Source organism: Ascaphus truei, chromosome 3 (assembly GCF_040206685.1).
Source record: "Ascaphus truei isolate aAscTru1 chromosome 3, aAscTru1.hap1, whole genome shotgun sequence".
Lineage (NCBI taxonomy): Eukaryota > Metazoa > Chordata > Amphibia > Anura > Ascaphidae > Ascaphus > Ascaphus truei.
Window position 1 is genome coordinate 1,273,556 of NC_134485.1, and position 24,129 is coordinate 1,297,684.

The 24,129-nt window shown below is 43.5% G+C and overlaps 1 protein-coding gene across 2 annotated transcripts in view; it reads left to right on the forward strand.

Annotated features, from left to right (window-relative positions):
- The window catches only part of LOC142491231 (vomeronasal type-2 receptor 116-like), a 163,082-nt gene that overhangs the window by 72,420 nt on the left and 66,533 nt on the right, over nucleotides 1-24,129 (forward strand). For both annotated transcript variants that reach the window (XM_075593497.1, XM_075593498.1), the window contains one exon: nucleotides 13,243-13,470. In XM_075593497.1, coding sequence (XP_075449612.1) covers nucleotides 13,243-13,470 — 228 coding nt within the window. The remainder of the gene's footprint in view (nucleotides 1-13,242; nucleotides 13,471-24,129) is intronic.

The window sequence follows — 24,129 nt, forward strand, 5'->3', positions numbered from 1 at the left end:
ATCACTTTAGAAGCGCCCAGTCCACTGCCCCTTCCTTGGGAACTCTAGTTCACCCAGTTCCCACATCAATTGACCTACAGCTGCGACCGCCTTAATCCTAATGCGGCCGGATCCGCGGCGCTCTGATAACCTCGGGCAGATGCGGTATATTTTCTTTTTTTCCGGAGCGGTTTCCGGTATGCTAGCGCTCGGATTTTTAGCGCTGTCTGCTATACTGCAATACTGTCTAAAAACACAGGTGGGCGTTCGCGAGCTGTTGTCTTAAAAGTCTAATAGCCATTAAACCTACAGTTCAGCCGTACATTTTCTTCAAGTCTGTGTGTGCGCGCGCAGTATTTGTAAAATGGAAGATTTACAGTATACAGTATTACAAAAATATAAATTTGCGTCTTCTTCGAATATAAAATGAACACATTTCTACTGTATTATTTTGTAATCAGTACTTTTATTTCTTTTCATACTGTTTTTATATTATGCGTGTACTGTACAGTACTGTATGTCTCATTTGAACATTGTTGAAACGCATAGGCGTGTTACAGTATCACATTCCTGCGCATACAGTACAGCGCTCTCCCTCCCTCTAGCCCCCGCACACACAAGGCTAAAGTACTATTTCAACTTATATCTACAGTACACCTCTCCCAGCCAGATGGCTTTCTGAAAGCCAGATGGCTTTCTGGCTTCAATCATCCTGAACCTGTCATCACATTCCTGCGTGTATAACGTACGTGTTGCTGTTGTTTTTTTTGTTTCGTTTCCAGACATGTGCCTGCATAAAAATTATTGGTATTCTGATATTCAATCGGTACTGTAGCTTTTTAATGTGACACAAGTCATTCACATGCTTTATGTGATTTTTATTGATTTGGGGGTGTGGGGATCAAAACATGTCATGACCTGTTGAAAATTTGAATATGTTAATCTGATTAGCCAATGAATAGAAATGTGTATACACACCTTCCTGAATTGAATATGTTAATCTGATAAGCCCTTCTTGGCAACTACAGGAAGTAGTGTAGCCCACCCCCTAAGCACTTCACACACAAACCCAAAGCTTTCTTGAAGAATTCCCCCCCCCCCCCCCCCACACACACACACACACATTCAAAGTGAATTTAAAGTTCAAAGAAAAAAAAAGAGATTTAAATAATATTCTTAGGGGGGCGGGGGTGGCTGTTTCAATTATTATGATTATCGTGAATGTAATGAAATATTTATTTTATTTTATCAGGAATAAAAAATACAAATAATCATGAATAATACAAAATTCAGTGATTATCTACTTTGTACACGTACTGTAGTGTACTGTAGTTCTTCTGTCAGTTGAAAATTGAGGGCCGGTGCATAATTATGGAAGAATGAAAAATACAAATAATCATGAATATTGCGCATTTATAATAATAAAAACAGTTATACAAATTTTTAGTTTTTCTCTTGTTCGTCATGGCCACATTGCATTCTGTAGTTCATGGAGAGAGGTTTTTTTTGTGTGTAAATCATGACTGTAGATAGACACACACTATACACACAGTTCACACAATTTACACATGATAGCCCCCCTTCCCCCGCCCGTCCCTCCCCCCTTCCCCCGCCCATCCCTCCCCCCTTCCCCCGCCCATCCCTCCCCCCTTCCCCCGCCCGTCCTTTTTTAGTGCAGCCAGCTCTCTCTGAAAAGGAAAGAAAAAATTAGTGCAGTTAAGTGTATACAGTATAATGTCATTGTGTACAGTATACAGTAACTACTCCATATTGGACTATGCAGTTACTACTGTCAAACTACAGTATACTGGAACTACTGTAAAACTACTGTACTGAAAAATACTTTGTAACACGATTGGTAGTGCAGCTCTCTCTGAAAATGAATAATGAGTGCAGTTAAGTGCATGCTGTATACTGTAAAACAATCTGTCCCATACTTACCTGTATCATACTGTACTTGGTGTAGTACAGTACAGTGCATAAGGCAACAGCATGTGACTTTGTGTATTATTATACTGTACCATCAAAGATGACGATGCATCCTGGTCCACGCCTAGAGATGGCCCCCCACACATGCATCTTCACTGGGTTTTTTGGACGCGGCTTCATAGATATGCCTCCTTTTTTGTGGAATGTAAAGGTAGCAAATCTCTCCAGCGATACAGTAGAATAGTCAGTAAAGATGCAAACCTTAAAAGTTTTGCCACGGTCGATCCATGCCTGTGCCTGGACCACTCTCTTGATCTTGTTGACGTCCCTTATCATAAGGTACGCTCTGAAATGACAAGGAATAATTTTATAGGTACAGTTTATTAAACCACACTTTTCACCTCCTGTACTGTCCAGTACTAACCTCACACGTCCATATTTCCATCCAATTCTGCGTGTCATCTTCTTAATGCTGGTCTCTGATACGGTAAGATTGTGATTTTCGCAAAGCGATTGATTACAGGAGAATCGCTTTAATGTGCATTGATATTGATATGGTAAAAAAAGAATTACTGTAAATACTGTACGGCAGCTGTACCCACCATAGGCTTTGCCAATCGGTTGGCGCCGAGCCACTGCCAGTCCCGTAGTCTTGATTATACACGTAGGTAACAGGTGACAGCGGGCCCACTACACCTGTAGTTGACAGCTCGTTAAGCTGGAAATCATTTTGGGACATGCAAGCTTGCTGTTATCTGTATGTGAAATCCGGCCCAGGCAGCAGGTATCCAGGCAGGGACAGATAGCAAGGGTTGCCAATCAGCAGTTTTTCAATGACGGTCGGACCGTTATTGGAAGCCGGTGCTGGCGCTGGCGCATTGCTTGCATGGGACTGACGACTCATAGTTGGTTTTACCATGACCTTTCGCCTTTTGAAGTCTCCATGATCAAAGATACTGGAAAATTCTGGCGCAACACACCAATACCCTCCTCTAAGCCCGGGTGTGGGATCAATACAAAAAAACCCACAGATCGATACATAACTTTTTTCTTATTGCACGCTTCCACAAACGAGAATCTGGTGAAAATTTGTAAAAGTCATAATTGTCGATAAAATATTGATAAATTTGACCAGCTGTGGCCATCTTATCATCTGTTGCATTAATTGCAGCCCATATTAAATAAGCGTATGTTCTGTAGGTTTTTTTTATCACGGACTGCAGTGGTGCACTCATCTCTGAACTCTCAGGACAATAGAACACAAGACACTGCACATTTAGTTTTTAATATGAAAAACCTCAATTGATACATTATTGTAACTTCTTTAGTGCCAAGGTCAATTCACAATGGACCACTGTTTTTAAACACCTGCAAGTCGACACATTACTGAAGCACATGTAGTGTACACATTAGAATTCATTAAAATTCATGAATATCTGCCACCTGGCGGATACGCAAAGAATTGCAACCAATTAAATCCGAACCAATATTATTAAACAGATCAAGCGCGGGTGACGCCGGCATGAATGCGACATGAATACGACATGAATGTCGCATGAATGGCGCATGAACGCGGTAAAGCGCGTGGCATTCGGAAAAAGTCACTGAAAAATATCCGAGAATTTTTTAAATAAAAGGGGCCGCGGCTGTACTTCTCACGGCCATTGACTTTCTGCCTTTCAAGTTCTGCAGGCTAACAAGGTACGGTTACATTGTATCGGTAAACCACTTCAAATCTAACCGCAAGCCAATTATTCAATTGACTTGCGGTTACGAGGTCGAATGGATAGAAATGGATACCCATACTTCAAATAGACCTCTCAAACGCAGCCCCACGCTTCTTCAATCTGCGCTGGCTTCGGAGCTCATCACGCCATCTTGTGCCTAAAAAGATTATAGCACACATTGCATTTACTTATATTACAGCAGGCAGGCAATAGCCTGCAAATTGGTGTTAAGAAGGCTGTGACAGGGCAAATACAGCAGTGCAGTGCAAATAATTTTAACCACTTCTTTCCCAATGCAAGTTGGGGTTAATCAGCCAGGTATAATGCCTTATTTAGGCCTGATTAACCCTCTCCTCGCCACAAGCGTGCTGCCATCCGGAAAACGCGAGGAGAACAAGGGAGAAGTGATAACTGCTGCACGGGCAGTTTTGGTGCGAATACCCCAGAGGGACTCTTCTAACCATTGTTGCGAATCACGTGATAGACGTGAGAGGAACACGATCAACTGATACCAACGGCATCAAGCAAGTACATTGGCGAGGTGTTCCCTGACTGTCTGCAGCTGACTGTCTGCAGCGAGCTATCCTGGATAAATATTATCCTTTATGCTTGTTCAACCCTGCTTGTTGTGAGTAGGGTTTCAATTTTTCCTATGGGAGGATCAACAGTCTTTGTTCATTTTCTCTATGGTCATCAATTTTTTTTATATATTTTAATAAATAGTTTTTCAGCTTATCACTAGGTGTTATCCTTATGGATTGTCAGTTTGTCAGTGTCTTAGTTTGTTTTTGTTAGTTATGTATATGCCTACATTACTTAACGAGTTATATGCTATGAAATTCTCTAAGTCTTTCTTTTTCCGCATGTTGTGAGACTGTTCGTATGGTCTATCTGAAGATTACCGGATCATGTAACTGGACATTAATATATGGTCAGATTCCACACAGTTTATAATTAGTATTGTTTTAGGTATCATGTTTATGTGATTTGTTTTTTCAGCAGGTGCAGTGTTTCCTTATACAATATTACTAAGGTAACATTATCTATTGTTAAAGTTTACAGCTGAAATTGCTGGTAATATTGGCAATAAATGATCATAAACAGGAATGTGTTGCAAAGACCTTGCACTGTTTGGGAGGAGAGGGCTGAAACCTGCTTTAGAAATAATGAAAGAATAATTTAAAACACATACAAATTTGCATTTAGAGTAGATTAATAATAAAAAAAATACAAAAGAACTGATTTTCACGGGAGACCAGGTCTTATCTACACATTAATACTGGGATTCTGGACTGAGCAGTACAAGGCGGGTAAAATAAATTGTAATGTATTTTCTTTTAAGACAAACACACAATACTTCACGATTACAGTCAATATACACTTACTGATGAAAAATGTCCACTGAACGAAACAAAGTCTCTGGGCACCCCTGCACGCATGCAAGTGGGTGCGCAATTTGAGCCGTGCAGCAGTCCTGGGCTAGGGGCGCAACTTGCCACCCCTATATCTCCACTGACAGGAAATATTTTGTAACGCCCTTACAGAATTCGTTCGGGAATCCTTAGCTCAAACGAATTCTGGAAGAGGGGTGCAATCCTTGGTTATGATGTAGTTAACCCTTCACACTCCGGAACTGCTGACGCTGTACTTGGACGTTTCTTGGTTGAATCTTAGGTGAATCTCCCTGGGACTGGGCTGCAGGCATTTTTATAAGGTTACAGGTTCTATTATAAGGGTCTGCTGTGCGCCAATATAAGGGACCTTCTGTACCTGTCTCAGGTACACTCCCCCATCTCCATCACAACACTCCCTTGGCAGCACGCTACTCCATCTAGGGGTTTGAGCGAGGTCTCTCTCCATAGTACTACAGGTTCTATGCCTAACATATACAGCCAATCCCCCCGTGGGAATAGCTTTTCCCACCAATCCCAGACATACCAGTAGCTCACAGAAAGGGCAGAAGTTGCTTCCTGGTTTGCACAGAGCATGTGTCAACTTGACATCTAAGCTGTTTAGCATACCGGGTCCAGCCTCTTACTTGTTGACAGTAAGTATGGGGTTTAGCTACCAAGTGTGAATTGCCCATACTTGTATCTGATGCTTAAAAACATTCCGGCCATCCTAACACCTAGGATCTCTGAGGCTTTTCAACTCCGGGCTTTGCTAGACTCTGAGTCACCCTCTCAGCAGGGGGCCCCTTTGAAGCATGGAGATGAAAAATCCTTCAGCTCATTCCTCCATAAAATATCGGCATGTTAATGGATTCATTGCCGGACTGACAGAACGGGTTTCCTGCCTCTGCATTTAAAACACCATTGGAACACAGTATCTTTATAAATGTATGTTCTTGTTATGCAATAATTATAAAACTTATATGGGTATTCATGTTATATGTGTGACTACCTGCACACCAAAAATTAGAGCGCTAGCTCTTTCCTAACTCAAGTTATCCCCTTAATTGAATGGGCTTTGATCAAAGATCACAGGCACGCGCCAGCACTTCAGTTTAAGGGGATAACAAGACCGCTTGATACATTTTGACAGAAAAGCACTTGAGCTAAACCGCAAACCACTAATTCAATTGACCTTACGGTTCCGAGGTCTACGGCTTAGAAAGTGATATCTATATTTCAAAGCGGCCCCTGCTTTGCAGGCACGCTTCTTGACTTAGCGCTTGGTTCAGCGCTATCAGCTCCCCCTTTGTCTCAAAAACAATTAGCACATTTTCAATCATTCAGGGACCTGCAGCTAGCTTCAGAGCTGCAAAACAGGGACACAAAAAATATTGCAGGGGCAAACATGAAATTAGGGTGAAAATACATTTGAAGCCCTTCAGTCCGAACAGGGATTAGGGTTAACCAGGCGGGCATAAGACCTTTATTATTGGCCTTGTTAACCCCTCCCGCCACACCTCCCCCAACTCAAAGCACAGGCTCTGCCCCGACCACCTCGTCCGGTGGTTGGGCTGGCCTGGCAGCTCTTGAGGTTGTCAGTTAGCAGGGGTTGTTCTGCTGGGAAAGGCCATCGGCATTGCCATGCTCACTGCCCTTCTTATGCTGGATGGTGATTTCAAATATTTGCAGAGCAAGTCTCCAGCGCAGAAACTTGGCATTTTCCCCGGACACTCTTTGAAGCCAACTTAACGGGTTGTGGTCTGTGATCACTGTGAATGGCCTGCCGTAAAGATAGGTCTGGAGTTTTCTCAGAGCCTACACAATGGCCAAACACTCTTTCTCAATTGTGGCATAAGCCACTTCTCTGGCAGCAACTTGCGACTCAGATATATCACTGGGTGTTCACTGCCCTCTTCCCCCAATTGGCTGAGTACAGCGCCAATGCCATAGTCCGATGCATCAGTCTGCACCAAAAACTTTTTGGAAAAGTCTGGTGCAGCTAGGATAGGTTCACTGTCCAGTGCAGTCTTCAGTACCTGGAAGGAAGCTTCACAGGCTGGAGACCAGACAACCAGCACAGACAGTTGCTTTTGGGTAAAGTTAGTCAGGGGTTTTGCAGTTAGTGCTGTACTGAGGGAAAAACTTTCTGTAGAAGCCTGCGGTGCCTAAGAAAGCCATAACCTGCTTCTTGGTCTTGGGAATGGGCCACTGAACTATTGCTTTCACCTTGGCTTGCTCTGGTTTGAGGTTTCCGCCGCCCACCCTATGCCCTAGGTACAGTACTGCTGCCACCCCTACTAAGCACTTGGTGGGTTTCAAGGTGAGTCCCGCTTCCCTAATTCTGGCTAGCACCGCAGCTACATGCACTAAATAGGTGTCGCACGAATTACTAAACACAGGAATGTTAGCTAGGTATGTCCTTGCAAACCCCTGCATGCCCTCTAGTGACCGATTGACCAGGCGTTGGAAGGTAGCCGGTGCATTCTTCATCCCAAATGGCATCACTAAGAATTCATAGAGGACACTGGGGATAATGAATGCCAACTTCTCCCAAGCCTCCTGGGTCAAGGGGATCTGCCAGTAAACTTTACTGAGATCCATGGTGGTCAGATAATTTGCCCCTTCGAGTTCATCCAGAAACTCGTCCATGCGGGGCATGGGATAAGCATCTGACAACGTCCTTGCATTGAGCTGTCGGTAGTCCACACAGAACCGGGTGGTCCCGTCCTTCTAAGGAACCAGAACTACCGGACAAGCCCAAGGGCTCTGGGACGGTACAATTACCCCATAGGGCCAGCATCTCCTCTACCTCCTTCTTTATGCTGCCCTTAATATCTCCTGATACCCTATAGGCATGCTTATGCAGAGGGCGCAGATCACCCGTAAGGACTGTGGGTCCTGCCCGGCTTATCTATGAACAGAGCCCTCTACTGACATAGCATAGAAAAACAAAAAGAACGATTCCTGCGCTCCTACCAATTAGGCTAAGATAAAATAATATTCTCATGAAAAAGGGTATTTGGTTAAACCCTTTGGCCAAAGCATTTGTAAGCCTGCATGCCACGTCAAGGCAACCCGTTTAATGCAGGTACCTACACTATACTGTATATATATATGTAAAAATTGTCCCATGGACTAGTGAAAAAAGTGTTAAATCCCTGAAGGGGTTAAATAAAGCATGAGCTTATGTGAGTAATGCAATTAAAATCTGGCTAAAGCCAGTATCATACTTACCTTTGCTATAAAGGTAATCAGGGTGCACAAATTCCCTGGTGTGAATATAATACAACTTACACATATACATCTCTCTGTCAGCCTTACACATTTACCTACCATAGCATAGCTCTGGCTTCTGCTCGCTGCCTGACACTCAGCTGATAACCTATCTCATCCTGCTCTACAGTACCCTTCTGCTTAGCCTCCCTTAGGAGATCTGGCAGAACATTGCCCGCCGGATCTCCCATCAGTGGGCTACAAATGGCCAGCACTGATGCCACACTCGGTGCTACATTCTCCTTGAGCATATTGATGTGATATGTTTTATTCCTCCCTGCCTCAGCATCTACCTGTACAACATAGTTGCACTCATTCATCTTTCGGAGCACCGGATACTGTCCCGACCAGGCAGCCATCAATTTGTTCTCCTGAGTAGGTTTGAGAACAAGTTCTTGCTGTCCTGGGATGATGTGACGGGGGATGGGTGCCAAGCGAGTAATAAAGGGGTCACCCCCTTTAGGCACCCCCTTCCACCGTCTGGGAAGTGAGAGGTTAACCCGAAATGTACTTATAATACATATGTTCCCCTGCTTCACAACCAAAAGGTACGTCCCTTAGTTATCCTATTCCCACATTTAGAGGGAATTAATGTATGTTTATTCCCCAGCCTCATGGCAAACGGTTTTATTTGCTAAGATGTGTATATTGGTACAATTATTGGTGGTTGTACCTTTGCAGTGTATGCAGCAACCACATACACTGGGATCCAGGTGGAAGGGAAAGGGTTAATGTTAATTTGGTGTTTATAGCCCTTTGTTCCTTTTCCTGCCTTTGCAGGCTCCATTTTTTAGTCTCAATAGGTCGCCATTACAGCCCCATGTACCCGTATGGAGATTCCGGCGATTTGGGCCTGTTATCATAGAAGACCTGCAGGTGGCGCCTGAGAGGAGGAGTGGCGGTTCCCCATTGAAAGTCAATAGAGCCATTCATTTCAATGGGGATTCCTCGAAGCCGACCTCCAGGAACAGGTTGGCAGCCATCCAAACCGCAGACCGCAAAAGCGAATACAATATCTTGAAGAGAGCTTTGATCACTCCCCGGTCAAGGTCAGGTTCAATTGGCGTGGGAAACTTAGGTTCTAGGGCATCCAGGAATAAAATTATTTTTGCCCCTAGACACTAGGAACCCCCTCACATGACCCCAACCGGCTTCGAGAGTTAATGACCCCGGTAAAGGGTCGCGCTCGTTATAAGGGTCGCATCATAGACTCTAATGGCGGAGGTAAAAGCCGCGAGTAAAAACGGCTAAGTCAGAATGAGCAGAAACCTGGAACCCATAACTCAGGTTCTGTTCAACCTAGAGGGCTGAGATTCGGCCACCATGTAGTTCTAGTTCCGGCAGGACTGCATAGCAAATAGAGACCCTCTTGGGGCAACAGAACGGAGTCTGGGTAATGGTAAATTTTGGGTTTCTGCCATTGACTTGAATGGCGGAAAAAAGCCTCTTTTGAAAATGTGCTTTTAAAACTGTAATTATGTATCCCCGGTTCGGTGGGTCACAGCGAGCTGAAACTTGGCCACCATGGAGAGTCCCCTCCGGCATGAGGGTCTGGCAAGTTCGAACATGCTCGGCCCAGCCGAACGGATTATTTTAATATGTGTAGATATTAAAGAATGTACTGTTTTGTAAGGCTGGGTAAAAGCCTGGGAAGGCTAGAGCCCATATGGTATGTTAATGCTCAGGGGGGAGACAAGTGGTCTACAATAAACCCCCTGATCAAAGGCTCCCCCACTCTACTTGTGTATGCTAGAACAAAGCAGAGAAGGACGTGGGTACTTGTGATAAGTGTTGTGTTTCACACCTTGGGACAAAGGTTTTCCTGTCCCAATCAGACTAGGCGACGCCAGTCTAGTGGGAGGGGGGCTAGGGAAATGAGCCCTGATTAGAATAATGCCCACCCAGGGGGCAGGTACGACCTTGCTTCTCACGTGAGCTGGCAAGGGGTCATTGGGTGGAGGTAATTGAGAACCAATGCCTTGCACCCAATGTTAAGGTATTGGGCTGGAATTCCATATAAACCAGTGTAAACCCTATACCCATTGTATTCGTGTTTTGGTCTTTGTTGTGACTTAGTTTTGTATCCTGAATGAATTGACAATCCTGTACCTGATTGCTTTATTGTCCAACCCATAAGTAAGTGTCCATATTCTGTGTGTTATTTGTATATTTTGTGTGTTCACCCTCTTTAAGGAATAAACTATATTTATCATATCATAGTCGCATTCAATTCAACCCAGATATTTTGGTGTGTATTATATGGCCCTGTACTAGCTTGACAGATGAATTCTCTGCTACGGCATTCTGGTCATACCAAGTCTTTTGCTGTGTCTGAGCAGCCCTAAGGTTGTCCTGTCCCAACTCCATAAGCATCTCTATCCGGTCTCTGAGATCTACCACATACTGAAGCACAGAAGCATCAGTATTGGTAGTTTCCCCTTCCCATCCCTCATGGAATAGGTCCAGAGGTCCCTGTACCCTGCGACCATATAGCAGCTCAAAGGGAGAGAAGCCTGTAGATTCTTGCGGTACCTCTCGGTATGCAAACAGCAAGGGCTGCAGGTGAAATGCCCAGTTTTTGCTCTCTGCCTCTATAAAGGTTTGCAGCATCTGCTTCAGGGTATTGTCGAACCTCTCACATAGTCCGTTGGTTTGGGGGTGGTATGGGGTAGTGCACTGGTGCTTCACCCCACACGCATCCCAGAGACACTGTAACAATTCTGACATGAATTGTGACCCTTGATCGGTTAGGATCTCGCTAGGGAAACCTACCCTAGTAAAAATGGTCAAAAATGCTTTAGCTACTGCCCTAGCATCAATGGTGGCATGCGCAACTGCCTCAGGGTACCAGGTGGCCAAGTCCACCACCGTGAGGATGTAGCACGTCCTGGGCCAACTGGGAATCATGAGGGGTCCCACAAGGTCCATGGCTACCCTCTGGAAGGGTTCCCCTATTACCAGTAATGGGTTCAGGGGTGCCTTCACACGGTCGCCCGCCTTATCACTTTAATTAATGATTCCATTTTATTTTTATTAACACACAATTATTTTCTTTTTGATTCACATTATTTTCTTCAAAAACAAGGCACGGCTATGGGGACTTCTTTTGCACCCTCATATGCCAATCTCTTTATGGGCTTGTGGGAATCTGTTCACATTTATGGTAGCACCAATAAATTTCGTTCCAATATTGTTTTTTATAAAAGATTTATCGACGATTTGATTTTCATTTGGGATGGTGATTTAGATAGTCTTCACTCTTTTTTTCACATTATTAATTCAAATGACATTAATCTTCAATTTACATTCCATACTGATGTTAATAAAATTGATTATCTTGATGTGACTATCCATGGTGATCCAATCACAGGTATCCAAACAGATACATTTACCAAGCCCCATGCCAGGAATTCTTATCTACATGCAAAAAGCAGTCACCATAAATCATTAATCCGCGGGATTCCAAAGGGTCAATTCCTGAGATACAAACGTCTCTGCTTCAACCAGGATACATTTTTGTAACATTCAAAAACATTAAGTTCCAAATTTTTATCAAGGGGATATTCCAAGACAGATGTAGACTTGGCCTTCTCAAATGCAGAATCTGTAGACCGAGCTAGTTTGATTAAACATAAGGATACCAAGGACAATAAAACATTTTTAGATAGTCCTTTATTTATTACAAAGTATAGTAAACAGGCATCACAAATTAGACAGATAGTCTCTAAACATTGGAATATATTGAAATTGGATTCAGACTTTGAGTCTTTTACCAGATCTGGACCCAAATTCGCGTTCAGGAAGGCTAATACATTAGCTTCATCTGTCTCTAGAAGTCTGTGTTCAATCCACACATCAGTCTCATATATGTAATATACCAAAGGGTTTCCACAAATGTGGTTTTTGCAAATACTGTAAATTTGTTTCACCTACTAAAAGAGAACATACATTGTTTCCTAATAGTAAATATAGTAAATACTGTATAGAATTAATACGTTAATTAACTGCCATACTAACCATGTCATCTATGTCATTATTTGTGGATGCAAATGTAAATATGTGGGAAGGACAATTAGACCTCTATATGTTAGAATTTCTGAACATATAAGACTTATTAATAAACAGGACCTGTTTCATCCAGTATCAAAACATTTTACACAATGCCCACTTGGTGGATTAAGACATTTCAGATTTTTTGGCGTTGAACACATCCCTATTAATATTAGGGGAGGTAATAGACTGAATCGTTTAAATAAAAAAGAAATGTCTTGCATCTGTTCCCTTCATACTTTGCAACCACATGGTTTAAATGTGGAATGGGAATTAAAACATTTTCTTCATGATTAGTTTATATTCTTTTTGTACTCATTCAACCCCTCCCTTAGTCCCCTTTTTTCCTCTCCCCCCTCCCTGCTTCCCTCGGCTAGACCTCGGCGTCTAACCCAGGCAAAACCCCCACCTCCCTCATGCCACGTCCGGCACCCCAATCAAAAAATACCCGGGCAACCTGGATGGACCGCGGTCCTCCATTTGGCATGGTCACTTGCATCCCGGTGCCCGGGAGCAAATCCTCTGGCTGCACCATATCACGGCGAACCAGAGTCACGGTGGCACCGGAGTCCAGCAAGTTGTCCGCCTGCCGGTCAGACTGTTGTTAATGTCTGGGAAAAATAAACTCAGCTTCTTTCAAATGTTGTAATCAGTAATATGAGAAAGTATCACACATGGATGCTGTCATTAATGGAACCTTTTTAGGTTGAATTATTGTTCAAATGAAAAACTAACAAATCATTTTCAACAGAAGGACTTGGATATATTAGGAATATGTCTATTAGTTGGAAAAAGATTAAAACATAATGCATTCTTGAGTCGCCCGAGTTCCCTGTTGAAGTTTTCAGTCACATCCAGTTGCAGAAATGATCGTTCTCTTTCTTCTTTAGCTCAGTCACTACCTGAAGAATGTGCATTTTACATCCGCACCTGGGGAGGAGATTTTCTTTACTAGCGAAGGGGATGTGCCAGGAAAGTATGACATTATAAACTGGTTCATATCACACGACTATCGGGTATCTGGTGTGAAAGTTGGAAGCTTCAACCCCTCCTCCCCAGGGGGTGAACAGCTCATTATAAAAGAGAGCATTATCCAGTGGCACCTTGACGTCATAGAGGTAAGAGGCCCGACAATTTTATTTATGTAATTATAAAATGTTTTTCCAGGAAGTAATACATGGAGAGTTAACTCTCGTTTTCAAGTATGTCCTCGGCAAGGAGTTAAGATGACAAATAATACATGGTTACAATACATAGTTAAACAAGTGAACAGGGTATACATTATATACAAGACATTGCATACACAGTTAAAGATAATATATATTATGGGCGTATGTAACAGTTACAGACCAGATTAAAATGTGAGACAGCTTTAGTTTTGAAAGAACTTAGACTGGTGGCGGCTATGACAGTCTCCGGTAGGTTGTTCCAGTTTTGGGTGCACGGCAAGAGAAGGGGCGGCCGGATATTTTGCTGAACCTTGGGACCATGAACAGTCTTTAGGAGTCAGATCTCAGATGATAAGTGCTGCATGTGGTAGGGGTGAGGAACTTGTTTAGGTAGATGGGTAGCTGGCCCAGGAAGTATTTGAAGGCCAGAAAGGAAAGGTGAACTTTGCACCTAGACTCAAGTGATGATCAATCTAGTTATTTGAGCATTTCGCAGTTATGTGTGTTGTAGTTCAATTGGAGAACAAAATGACATACTGTATTGAATTGTAGAGAGTATCAAGTTTGCTAACGTGGGTTTGGGGTGCAAGCCATATAGTATGGCTGTGACGAGCAAAGAATTCATCAGGCCTAAAATAAAGGTTATACCCGGCTGATTAATTCAAACTCGCATTGGGGGTGAAGGGGTTAAAACTATTTGCCCTGTCCCAGCCTTTTTAACCCCCATTTGCAGGCTATTCCCTGCCTGCTGTAATGAAAAGTAAATATATTGCCTGCTAAATCCTTTTGAGACACAAGATGGAGTAGTGAGCGCCAAAGCCAGCGCTAATTGAAGAAGCGTGGCAAAAGTTAATGAGCCGTTTGTAGAATGGGTATACATTTCTATCGGTTTGACCCTGTAACCACAAGTCATTTGAATAAGTGGCTTGCGGTTAAGTTCTGAAGGGTTTTACCGATAGAATGTATCCGTGCCTTGTTAGCTCCGTAACTTGAAAGGCGGAAAGTCAATTGACCTGAGAGTTCGTGAACTTGGCTCCCACAAGCCGGCATTTCAATTAAGGGGGCTAACTCGGGAATGGAGGCACCCAGCACCCTGGTTTTTGGTGTGCAAGTGTAAATAAATAAAACACGAAGGTACATATAAAAATTACAGTGATGGTACACCCAGAACATGAAGTTTTTTTTTTTATAACTTGTATTTTATTGAAATATTTTTTTGCGTAAGAAATATAATAAAACATACATTACATAGTTACTTTGTGCATCGTAATAAAATAAATACAATCTTTGAAACATTGTGCTGTATATAAAGTGGGGGTTCCACGACTTTTCGCGCCCTACTGAGCCGTGGAAAATGGGGTTGAACCGGGGTTGAGGGGGGAAAAGAGGGGGAAAAAAAAAAAAAAAAAAAAGGGGGGGGGGGGAGGTGGGGAAGGGGGAGGAGGGTTAGGAAATGGGGCAGGGGGGATAGGGAAAGGAGGTAATTGATTACTAGATGTTGGTATCGCCGGGTCACGAGAGATACTCCAGTTGTCAGTCGTAGAATGAGTAAGCTGGTGCCTGAGTGTTGAAGTATATAAGATAGAGCGGGATCTTTGAAATCGCTCACTCCTACAGGAGAACGCATCTACCATTATCAATGCCAAATTGTGTTACGCTCAACCCCGGGGATGTCTGTCTGTGCTAACCAAGGCAGCCAGACGTTTAGATAATTGTCACCAGTGTCGTTAACCAGACTCGTTAACTTTTCCATCTGGCAGATAAACCATAATCGATTCCGAATCTTTGGGATGTTTGGTATGTCGGGGCGTTTCCATAGTGCTGCGATCTCACACCTCGTTGCAATTGCAAAATGAGAAATTAATTTATTTTGGGATTTTGTTAGATCTTTTAGAGGTCTGTTCAGGAGGAACAGCCAAGGATCTGGGGGAATAGTGAGGTCAAAAATCCTCTGTATCCAATTTCTAATCTTGTCCCATATTTGGGCTATTCGTGGGCAAGACCACAGCATATGTAACAAGTCGGCCGTTCCTCCGCACTGTTTGGGGCATAGGGGGGAGGAACCTGGCACGAACTTAGATAATTTGAGTGGGGTGAGGTACCACCTCATGAGTACTTTATATGCGTTCTCCTTTAGTGTGGTGCAAATAGAGCTTTTGGCTGTGGCTAAAAATATGGTGTTCCAATCGTCCTCCTCTAGAATCTCTCCTAGGTCCGTCTCCCATTGGTTTCTAAAAGCAGGGGTGTGTTGGTGTGATGCTGAGAGATCGACTACTTCTTTATATATCGTTGATATAAGTCCCTTAGTGTCGGTTTCTGCCCGACAGAGCTTTTCGAATTTAGTCAGGGGGGGGTATGGGGCCAATTTGTTGTAGAATGCTCTTATCTGGAGATATTTAAAGAATTCTGAGTGGGGGATATTTTGTTCTGATCTGATGTGTTCGAATGTTTTAATTTTAAGATCAAAACCCTCTAGGTCCTTGATCCTATTGTATCCTTTTGATCTCCATACTGAACAATTACTGCCTATTAGACCAGGTGCGAACCTCGGATTATTCCATATGGGGGACATTAGGGAGTTAACTGATGTAAGAGAGTTCTTAATTTTGGAAGCTTCCCAGATCGACAACGAGTTAGTCATTGAGGTGAGCGGCAGACCTATGTGTTTTCTTGAGTTTTTAGGTAGCCAAATTAAACTGCTAAGGTCCAATGGGGAACTAGCAGCACCTTCCAACTCCACCCATCTTTTCAATTTAGGGTCGGAGTGCCAATGTATAATATGACTTAATTGAGCCGCTTTATAATACGATAACAGGCAGGGTACCGCCAAGCCTCCCGCTAACACAGATCTTTTCATATTTATTTTATTGACTCTCGGTTTTTTCCCCTTCCAGATGAATTTGGATATTTCAGACTGAAGTGAGAGTATATCCTTCAGTCTGAGTGGCACTGGCAGGGTTTGGAAGAGGTATAGGATACGGGGTAGTAGGTTCATTTTGATGCTATGTATCCTACCTATCCATGAAATTTGCTTGGAGGCCCATCTGGAGAGGTCTTTTTTTAAGGAACGAATTAGGTTGGGATAATTTGCGGAATAGATATTTTTAGCGTTTTTTGTAATTTGAATACCTAGGTATTTTATGGATTTCTTTTGCCAATTAAACTGGAAGTTGAGCTTTAACAATTTCTCGGTGTGACTAGGGAGATTAATGTTTAGAGCTTCTGATTTGGATTGGTTGATTTTGAATCCAGAGACTTTGGAAAATCTGTCAAGTAGGTCAAATAGGTTTGGGAGGGAAGTGAGGGGCTTTGAAATTATTAATAAGATATCATCTGCGTACAGGGCCGCCTTATGAGTTTGTGAATATACGTTTAACCCTGAGATATCTGGGTTGTCTCGGATGTGTGCCGCCAGAGGTTCAATACATAGGGCAAACAGGAGAGGGGATAAAGGGCACCCCTGTCTCGTGCCGCTCTGAATCTGGAATGGGAGAGAGGGGAAACCCTGATGTATAACCTTGGCTGTTGGGCCTGAGTATAGAGACATAATTGCTCTGCTCACCTGATCCCCGAATCCAAATGCTGCGAGCGTTTCCTTAAGATATGGCCAGTCAATCCTATCAAAGGCTTTTTCTGCATCCAGACTTAATAGCATACTTTGGGTGTTATTTTTATTTGCCAATTCTAGCAGATCAATAAATCGTCGGGTATTATCCGCTGCCTGCCGCCCTTTTATGAAGCCGACTTGATCTGGGTGTATTAGTCTGGGTAGGATTGTACTCAATCTGTTGGCCAGGAGTTTAGCGAATAATTTGATATCCGTATTGATTAATGATATAGGTCTATAACTTGTACAATGCAACGGATCTTTCCCAGGCTTATGTATGAGAGATATAGACGCCCGCAGCATATCTCCGGGGATTGGGGCTCCCGCTAAGATAGCGTTGAACATGTGGAGCAGCCTTGGGGCAAGTAATTCTGAGAATTTCTTATAGTAGAGCCCTGAAAAGCCATCCGGACCTGGTGCCTTTGAAGATTTGAGTTCTTTGATAGCCTGTGACACTTCTTCCAATGTGAAGTCAGTACACAGCTTGTTGCTTTCGCTCTCTGTTAATCTCTCTAGTTTTGAGCTGGCTAAGAAATCTCTTAGAGCCTTGCTCGTTTTGCTATTATGTGCCACTTTCTTCCCATCATATAAGGAGCCATAGAAAGAGCCAAATTCTTCTACTATCTTTTGGGGGTTGGATGTGTGGATGTCAGATTTTAAGCGTAAAGCTTGGATATTAAACTTAGATTGTCTATCTTTTAGCGCGCGGGCTAGCATCGTATCCGGCCTGTTAGCTTTTTCATAAAACTTCCTCTTTGACCAGCTTAGTGAGTTGTCGGCCCTGGAAGTTAATAACATGTTTAGTTCAATTTTGGTATCTTTTAATGTCTGAAGTGTTTGTTTGTTTGGGTGAGACTTGTGAGATACTAGTAGAGAGTGGAGTTTGTCTTGGAGAATAATAATTTTAGCGTCTCTCTCCCGTTTTCTTTTAGCGGTGATGCTGATTAGTAGACCCCTCAGTGTAGCTTTGTGAGCTTCCCAAAGAGTAATATGGGATTCCACAGAGCCTGTGTTAAGTTTAAAGAATTGATCAATATCTTGACCTATAGCATCACAGAGTGCGGGTATCTTTAGGATTGATTCATTTAGTTTCCAGTTCGCCCCTGGTCTAAAGGCCTGAATTTTAGTGCACCGTAGCTCTATAGGTGCATGGTCGGACCATGAAATATCATGGATCTCAGAACGAGCGACCATAGGGACCAGTTGACCCGAAATGAAGAAGTAGTCGATTCTGCTATATGTTGTGTGTGGATGGGAGTAAAAAGTATAATCCTTACTCGTCGGATGTGTCTCTCTCCAAATGTCCACTAATTGGTTATCTTTTAGGTTTTTAAGTAGGGAGGAGTGAGCTTTTTTGTTGTCTGAGTCCTTTCCCCCTGATCTATCTAGGGAAGCTTGTATTACTATATTGAAATCACCTGCGAGGATTATGCTGCCTTGGGATATTGAGCGCAGAATTCGGAAAAATTTATTGAAGAATGCAGCATCTTGTACACATGGGGCATATAAGGATGCTAAGGTGATATGTTGTTCGTGTATAGTACCTACAAGGATTAGAAAACGTCCTTCCGCGTCTTTTTTCACTGTTTTGGCTACGAATGGAGTTTTATTGCTAAAGAGTATAGCTACACCGCCTTTTTTGGTGGGCGCCGAAGCTGTATAGAACTGGAAGAAGCCCTTGTCTAGGAATTTAGGTGTATTGTTTTTACTAAAGTGTGTCTCCTGGAGGAGCAATATTTCAGCCTGTTTTCGTCTATAATCAGAGAAGGCTAGTCTTCTTTTAATTGGGCTATTAAAGCCTTTAACGTTGTGTGAGATTAAGTTTAATGCCATTGTGCAATATGGAGGAGGTACGATGTGTCGTATGATGGGTACTTACTGTTATCAATGCCCGAAGTGGTCTTAGCTTTGTCTTTTTCTGCCCGCGTCTGGAGCGTGACCCTTGGATCCTTGAGTCTTAGGAGTGTGGTTGGGGGGGGAGGGGGTGGGGAGAGGTTGAACATACTGGGAAAGCTACATGGGGGAAAGAGCAAAATAAATTAAGTAATGTGCAACATATGCAAAGTAAAAAAAGGTAGGGGAAAAAAGGGAAGACAAGAGCTCGCCTCGGGGGCCCCCGAGGACGGCTCCTGCGCCTAGAGGGAGGGACTTCAGGTCTCATCACCTGGATGAGCCTGCCTCCAAAAATGGAGTCAGATCTCCCTAGGTCTTGAGGTTGGTCCCGTAAACTAGGGGACCAGGTTAGAGAAGGCATATGCCACGACGAGGCTGGGCCCGCCGGCACTCCTCTATTGGGAAAACAAATCAAACTTGCGGCAAATAGCTCGAACATATTAAACAGGTATTAAACAGATTATATACCCTAAACTGTGAACTGTAAGTACAGAATTTTGGCTCTTTCTGTAGGTGAGTATAAAGCGTATTGCGAAAACCGCCCAGATCCCGCCAGAGTCTTTGAGCCCAGACCTCCTACAGCTATGATTAATCCCGATTGGGAGAGTAGCCTAGGTAACTGGAGAATGTATTAAAGTATATTGTCTGTCATCTGGCTCCGCCTAAGTATACATAAACCTACCGCTGGATAAACAAGCATGTGTATACATACTAAAGTATGGGGGAACGAACGTGAGGGAGGACACCTAAGGACTGAATATAGTGATAGATGCTTATTGTGGGATCAGTATAGATAGTAAAATTTCCTGCAATAGAAAATGTAGTTATTGTGTAAGTAATGAGTTAAGGATTGGATTATATATTTTGGAAGCCTTGGGGAGTATAGTTCCTGAAGAGATTCCCAACCCATCTGCGATGCAGTCGAAGAGAGAGTGTGCCTCCTCGGATCTCTCCCTGCTAGGTAAAAGCCAGATGTTTCGGCTATATTGTGGTGATGAGACAGAATCAAAATATATATCTATACATATATATGTGCATAAATGCACTCTTACATGCACACATATATACGTACATACGTATCCACATATATACATCACACACATCACACATATCCCCGAACATACAAACTCACACATATATACATACATCTGTACATATATATTCATACATAGGCACACCTACACATATACATATATACTCACACATACATACACATACAGACATATAAACGCATATATACGCTCATGTACATACATATATATATACATATCCATACATGCACACATACACACATACACAGGTATATATATACTCACACATACATATAAACACATATGTGCACATATATATATACACACGCACATATATACAAACACATATACTCATATATACACACATATATACATATGCATAAACATACACGTGCACACATACATACATACATACGCACATATACATAAACATATATACTCATACATATACATATACATACATATGTACAAATGCATACATACCCACGCACTCATACTTATATACGAACGCATATATACATACACCCATATACACTCATATGTATATAACTATGTAATGTATTAGATTATTAGTTTATTAGTTTGTTAGTGTGTGGTGTACAGTGCAGGTGTGAGTGAGGTGGATACTGGGGAGAATGCTGCTATGTTGAATTTCTTCTTCTCTCTGCTCGTCTGGCATCTGGCTTCCTCCTTTCAGCTTGGGCTCTTCCTGCATCCGGGTCCTCGATGACGTCAGCGGCATCCAGCGGCAGCCATCTTGGTGGTGGCGTCGGATCCCTTAAGGAAACTCCGATCTCGCGAGACCTCGTGACGTCAGCGGCAGCCATCTTGGTGGTGGCGTCGGATCCCTTAAGGAGACTCCAATCCCGCGAGTCCTCGGTGACGTGAGCGGCATCCAGCGGCAGCCATCTTGGTGGTGGCGTCTGATCACTCAAGGGAACCCTGATCCCGCGAGAGGGAGCAGCGCGACGGCGACGTCATACCTGGCTTCGCGCCATCCTCACTGCAGCTCCCACGCCGGACCAGGGAGGACCAGGGAAAGATGGCTGCCGCTCGAAAGTGGTGTGCGGCTCAGCTCCAGGCGGCGATCAGGGTTTTGAGAGCGTAGGTAGGTCGGGACAGCGGCGGGGAGGGGTATTCTGCGCCAACAGTTCATTATTTGTATCAGGAATCAGGGAAGCTGGTTTATTCTGATCCTGATGCCTCAGGGGCAGTCATCCCCTTAGGTTTGTTGGTTCCCACTTTGGACCAGGAGGGGCTGGTAGATGTGGAAGGGGGGTTTGGTAATGGGGAACCCGGTGTGCTTCGGGTGGTTCTGGGGATGCCTAATTTGGTTAGGAAACTCTCCCCATCCTCCGGATTCTTTAGTGTATGGGCTACTCCGTTCTTGATGCTAAGAAGGGCACAGGGAAACAGCCACCTATATTTAATGTTGTTGTCTCTCATTACACGTGTGGTGGGGGCCAGGGATTTTCTCTTCAAAAGGGTAGCTGGGGCTAGGTCTTGGTATACCTGAAGCTTAACTCCTTCAAACTCCAGTGACCTGGCCTCTCGGGCAATTCTGCACACTTCTTCCTTTGTGCGGAAGTGGTGAAATCTGGTGACAATATCCCTGGGGGGGTCCCCGCTCTGCGGTTTCCCACGGAGAGCTCTGTGGCAGCGGTCTAGCCTTAACTCTGCCTCCTGTTTGTCCGGGAAGAGGTGCTCTAGCCACCTGAGGGTGAAATCTTCTGGGTTATTGATGCTTTCTGGCACTCCACGTAATCTAATGTTGCATCTCCTGTCACGATTCTCTGCGTCTTCTGCTTTATCCTCCAGGAACTTAACTTTGTCAGTCAGAGAGGATATTTGTTCTTGTGTATGGGAGATGGCAGCCATTGATTCATCAGCCTTTGTTTCAAGAGTGTCAGTTCTTTCACCCAGGGCATCAATGTCTTTCCTGAGGGCCCAAAGTTCAGATTTGAAAAACTTTTTCATATGTGAACAGAATTCTTTTAAGTCCTTTCTTAAGTCCTTTCTGCGAACCACTTCTTCATCTCCTTCATCTTCCGTGAAGGGATCTGCCTCCGGGTCATCTATAGCAGGGTGGGGGGGAGACACCATTTTATTCTGCTTATCTGCTGGGGGCACTGTTTTCCGCTTAAAATATGTAGAAACTGGCTGGCTTTTGGTGCGGGCAGTTCTGCCTGAGGCCATCTCTGCAGGTTTATAAAACTTTTGCTGTATAGTGAGCCGGGGAGTGATTGAAATTGCCGCTTTTATTATGTTTAAGAATGCCGACGGGTGAGGAGCTCTGGGATCAGGACTCCATTCACCTCGGTGTAGCTCCGCCTCCTCCCGAACATGAAGTTTTAATAAAGTTTTAAACGGTTTGTTTTGGGAAATCCAATTTTCATGTCTCAAAAAGTCAGATTGAAGTAGGTGTTCAAGGTCGGAGAGGCTATGGCTGTGTGCATATAAGATTGTGTCATCTGTATTGAAGCTTCCTTACAAGATGTAGGAAGATCATTGATGAACACTGAGAAGAATAGGGGACCCAGAACAGAGCCTTGCGGGACACCACAGGTGATATTCAAGGGGTTGAAGTTAGAGCCTAAAATAGGCACATGTTGGTATCTACCTGATAGGTAGGAATGAAACCAGTTTAAAGCATGCTTCCCTATTCCAGAGCACTGGAGTTTGCTTAGCAAGATAACATGATCAACAGTATCAAAAGCCTTTGCAAAATCTAGGAATATTGGGAGTTGTCCCAGTTCCATTCCACACTGGATTGCATTGCAAACTTTTAGCAGGGTAGATACCGTGGAGTGTTTGGGGCGAATGAAAGATTGGAATTGGCTAGGGAAATTTGTCTTGGTATACAGTAGTAATCGCTTAATTGGGAGTGGACATAATTTTCCATAACTTTGGATAGAATTGGGAGAAAGGAGATTGGCCTGTAGTGTGAGACAGTGTTTTTGTCCCCACTTTTGAAGATTGGGACATCTCTGATATAAGATATAAGGCTGGCAAGTTGCACCCCTAGCCAAGGACCGCTGCACGGCTCAAATCTAGCCCCCTTGCATCTTGCCCCCTTGCATCTAAAGCCCTCTCCCGCCTTAAACCTTTTTCACTGACTGCCCCGCACCTCTGGAATGCTCTTCCCCTCAATATCCGACTAGCACCCTCTCTATCCACCTTTAAGACCCACCTTAAGACACACTTGCTTAAAGAAGCATATGAATAGCACTGTGGATATTCTGAACACACGATACATAAAGCTTGGCCCCCTGCAGACGCACTTACCAGAACTCCCTCCTACTGTCTCTGTACGTTCTCCCTACCTACCAATTAGACTGTAAGCTCCTCAGAGCAGGGACTCCTCTTCCTTAATGTTACTTTTATGTCTGAAGCACTTATTCCCATGATCTGTTATTTATTTGATTACCTCGTGTATTACTACTGTGAAGCGCTGTCATGAGAGGGGCTGCCAGGCTTCGAATAAAGGGGTCACACCCAGCCGGCAGTCCTTGCAATCATGCGGGACACGAGGGGTTAACGGGATCTGTGTATATGTTGATCTGCATTCCCCTGCTTCTGCAGAATTGTCCCAGGTCTTAGATGTATTTCCCCAGCAGTAATTTGTGGTATTGTATATATCCTGTTATCATGATCGGGATATGAGGGGTTAATGGGAACTGTGTATATGTTGATCTGCATCCCCCTCACCCATCTGTTTTGTTCTAGGATATGGCTGCAAACTCCGGCACTCTGTGTGGTAATTACTATGTATGTATAAATCCTATCTTAGATGTTCAAAAGCCTTCATCCCCATTGAAAGTAATTGTGCTGTGTATTAACATGGAGAGAGGGGGAGAATTGTATTGTATCCCTGACAAGGGATAAAGTGTAAAATTATAACTTTTGCTGTATACATGCTGGAAAGATGATATTTGGACACAAGTTAAATCATATCTTTAGCAGGCAGCCCATGGATTGTTAATCCCTTCATACTAATAGAAAGTATGATTTCACCATGTAGTAGTTTATGCCATATTTTTATTCAAAAGGCATTGCGAGTTACATGAGTCCTCTGAT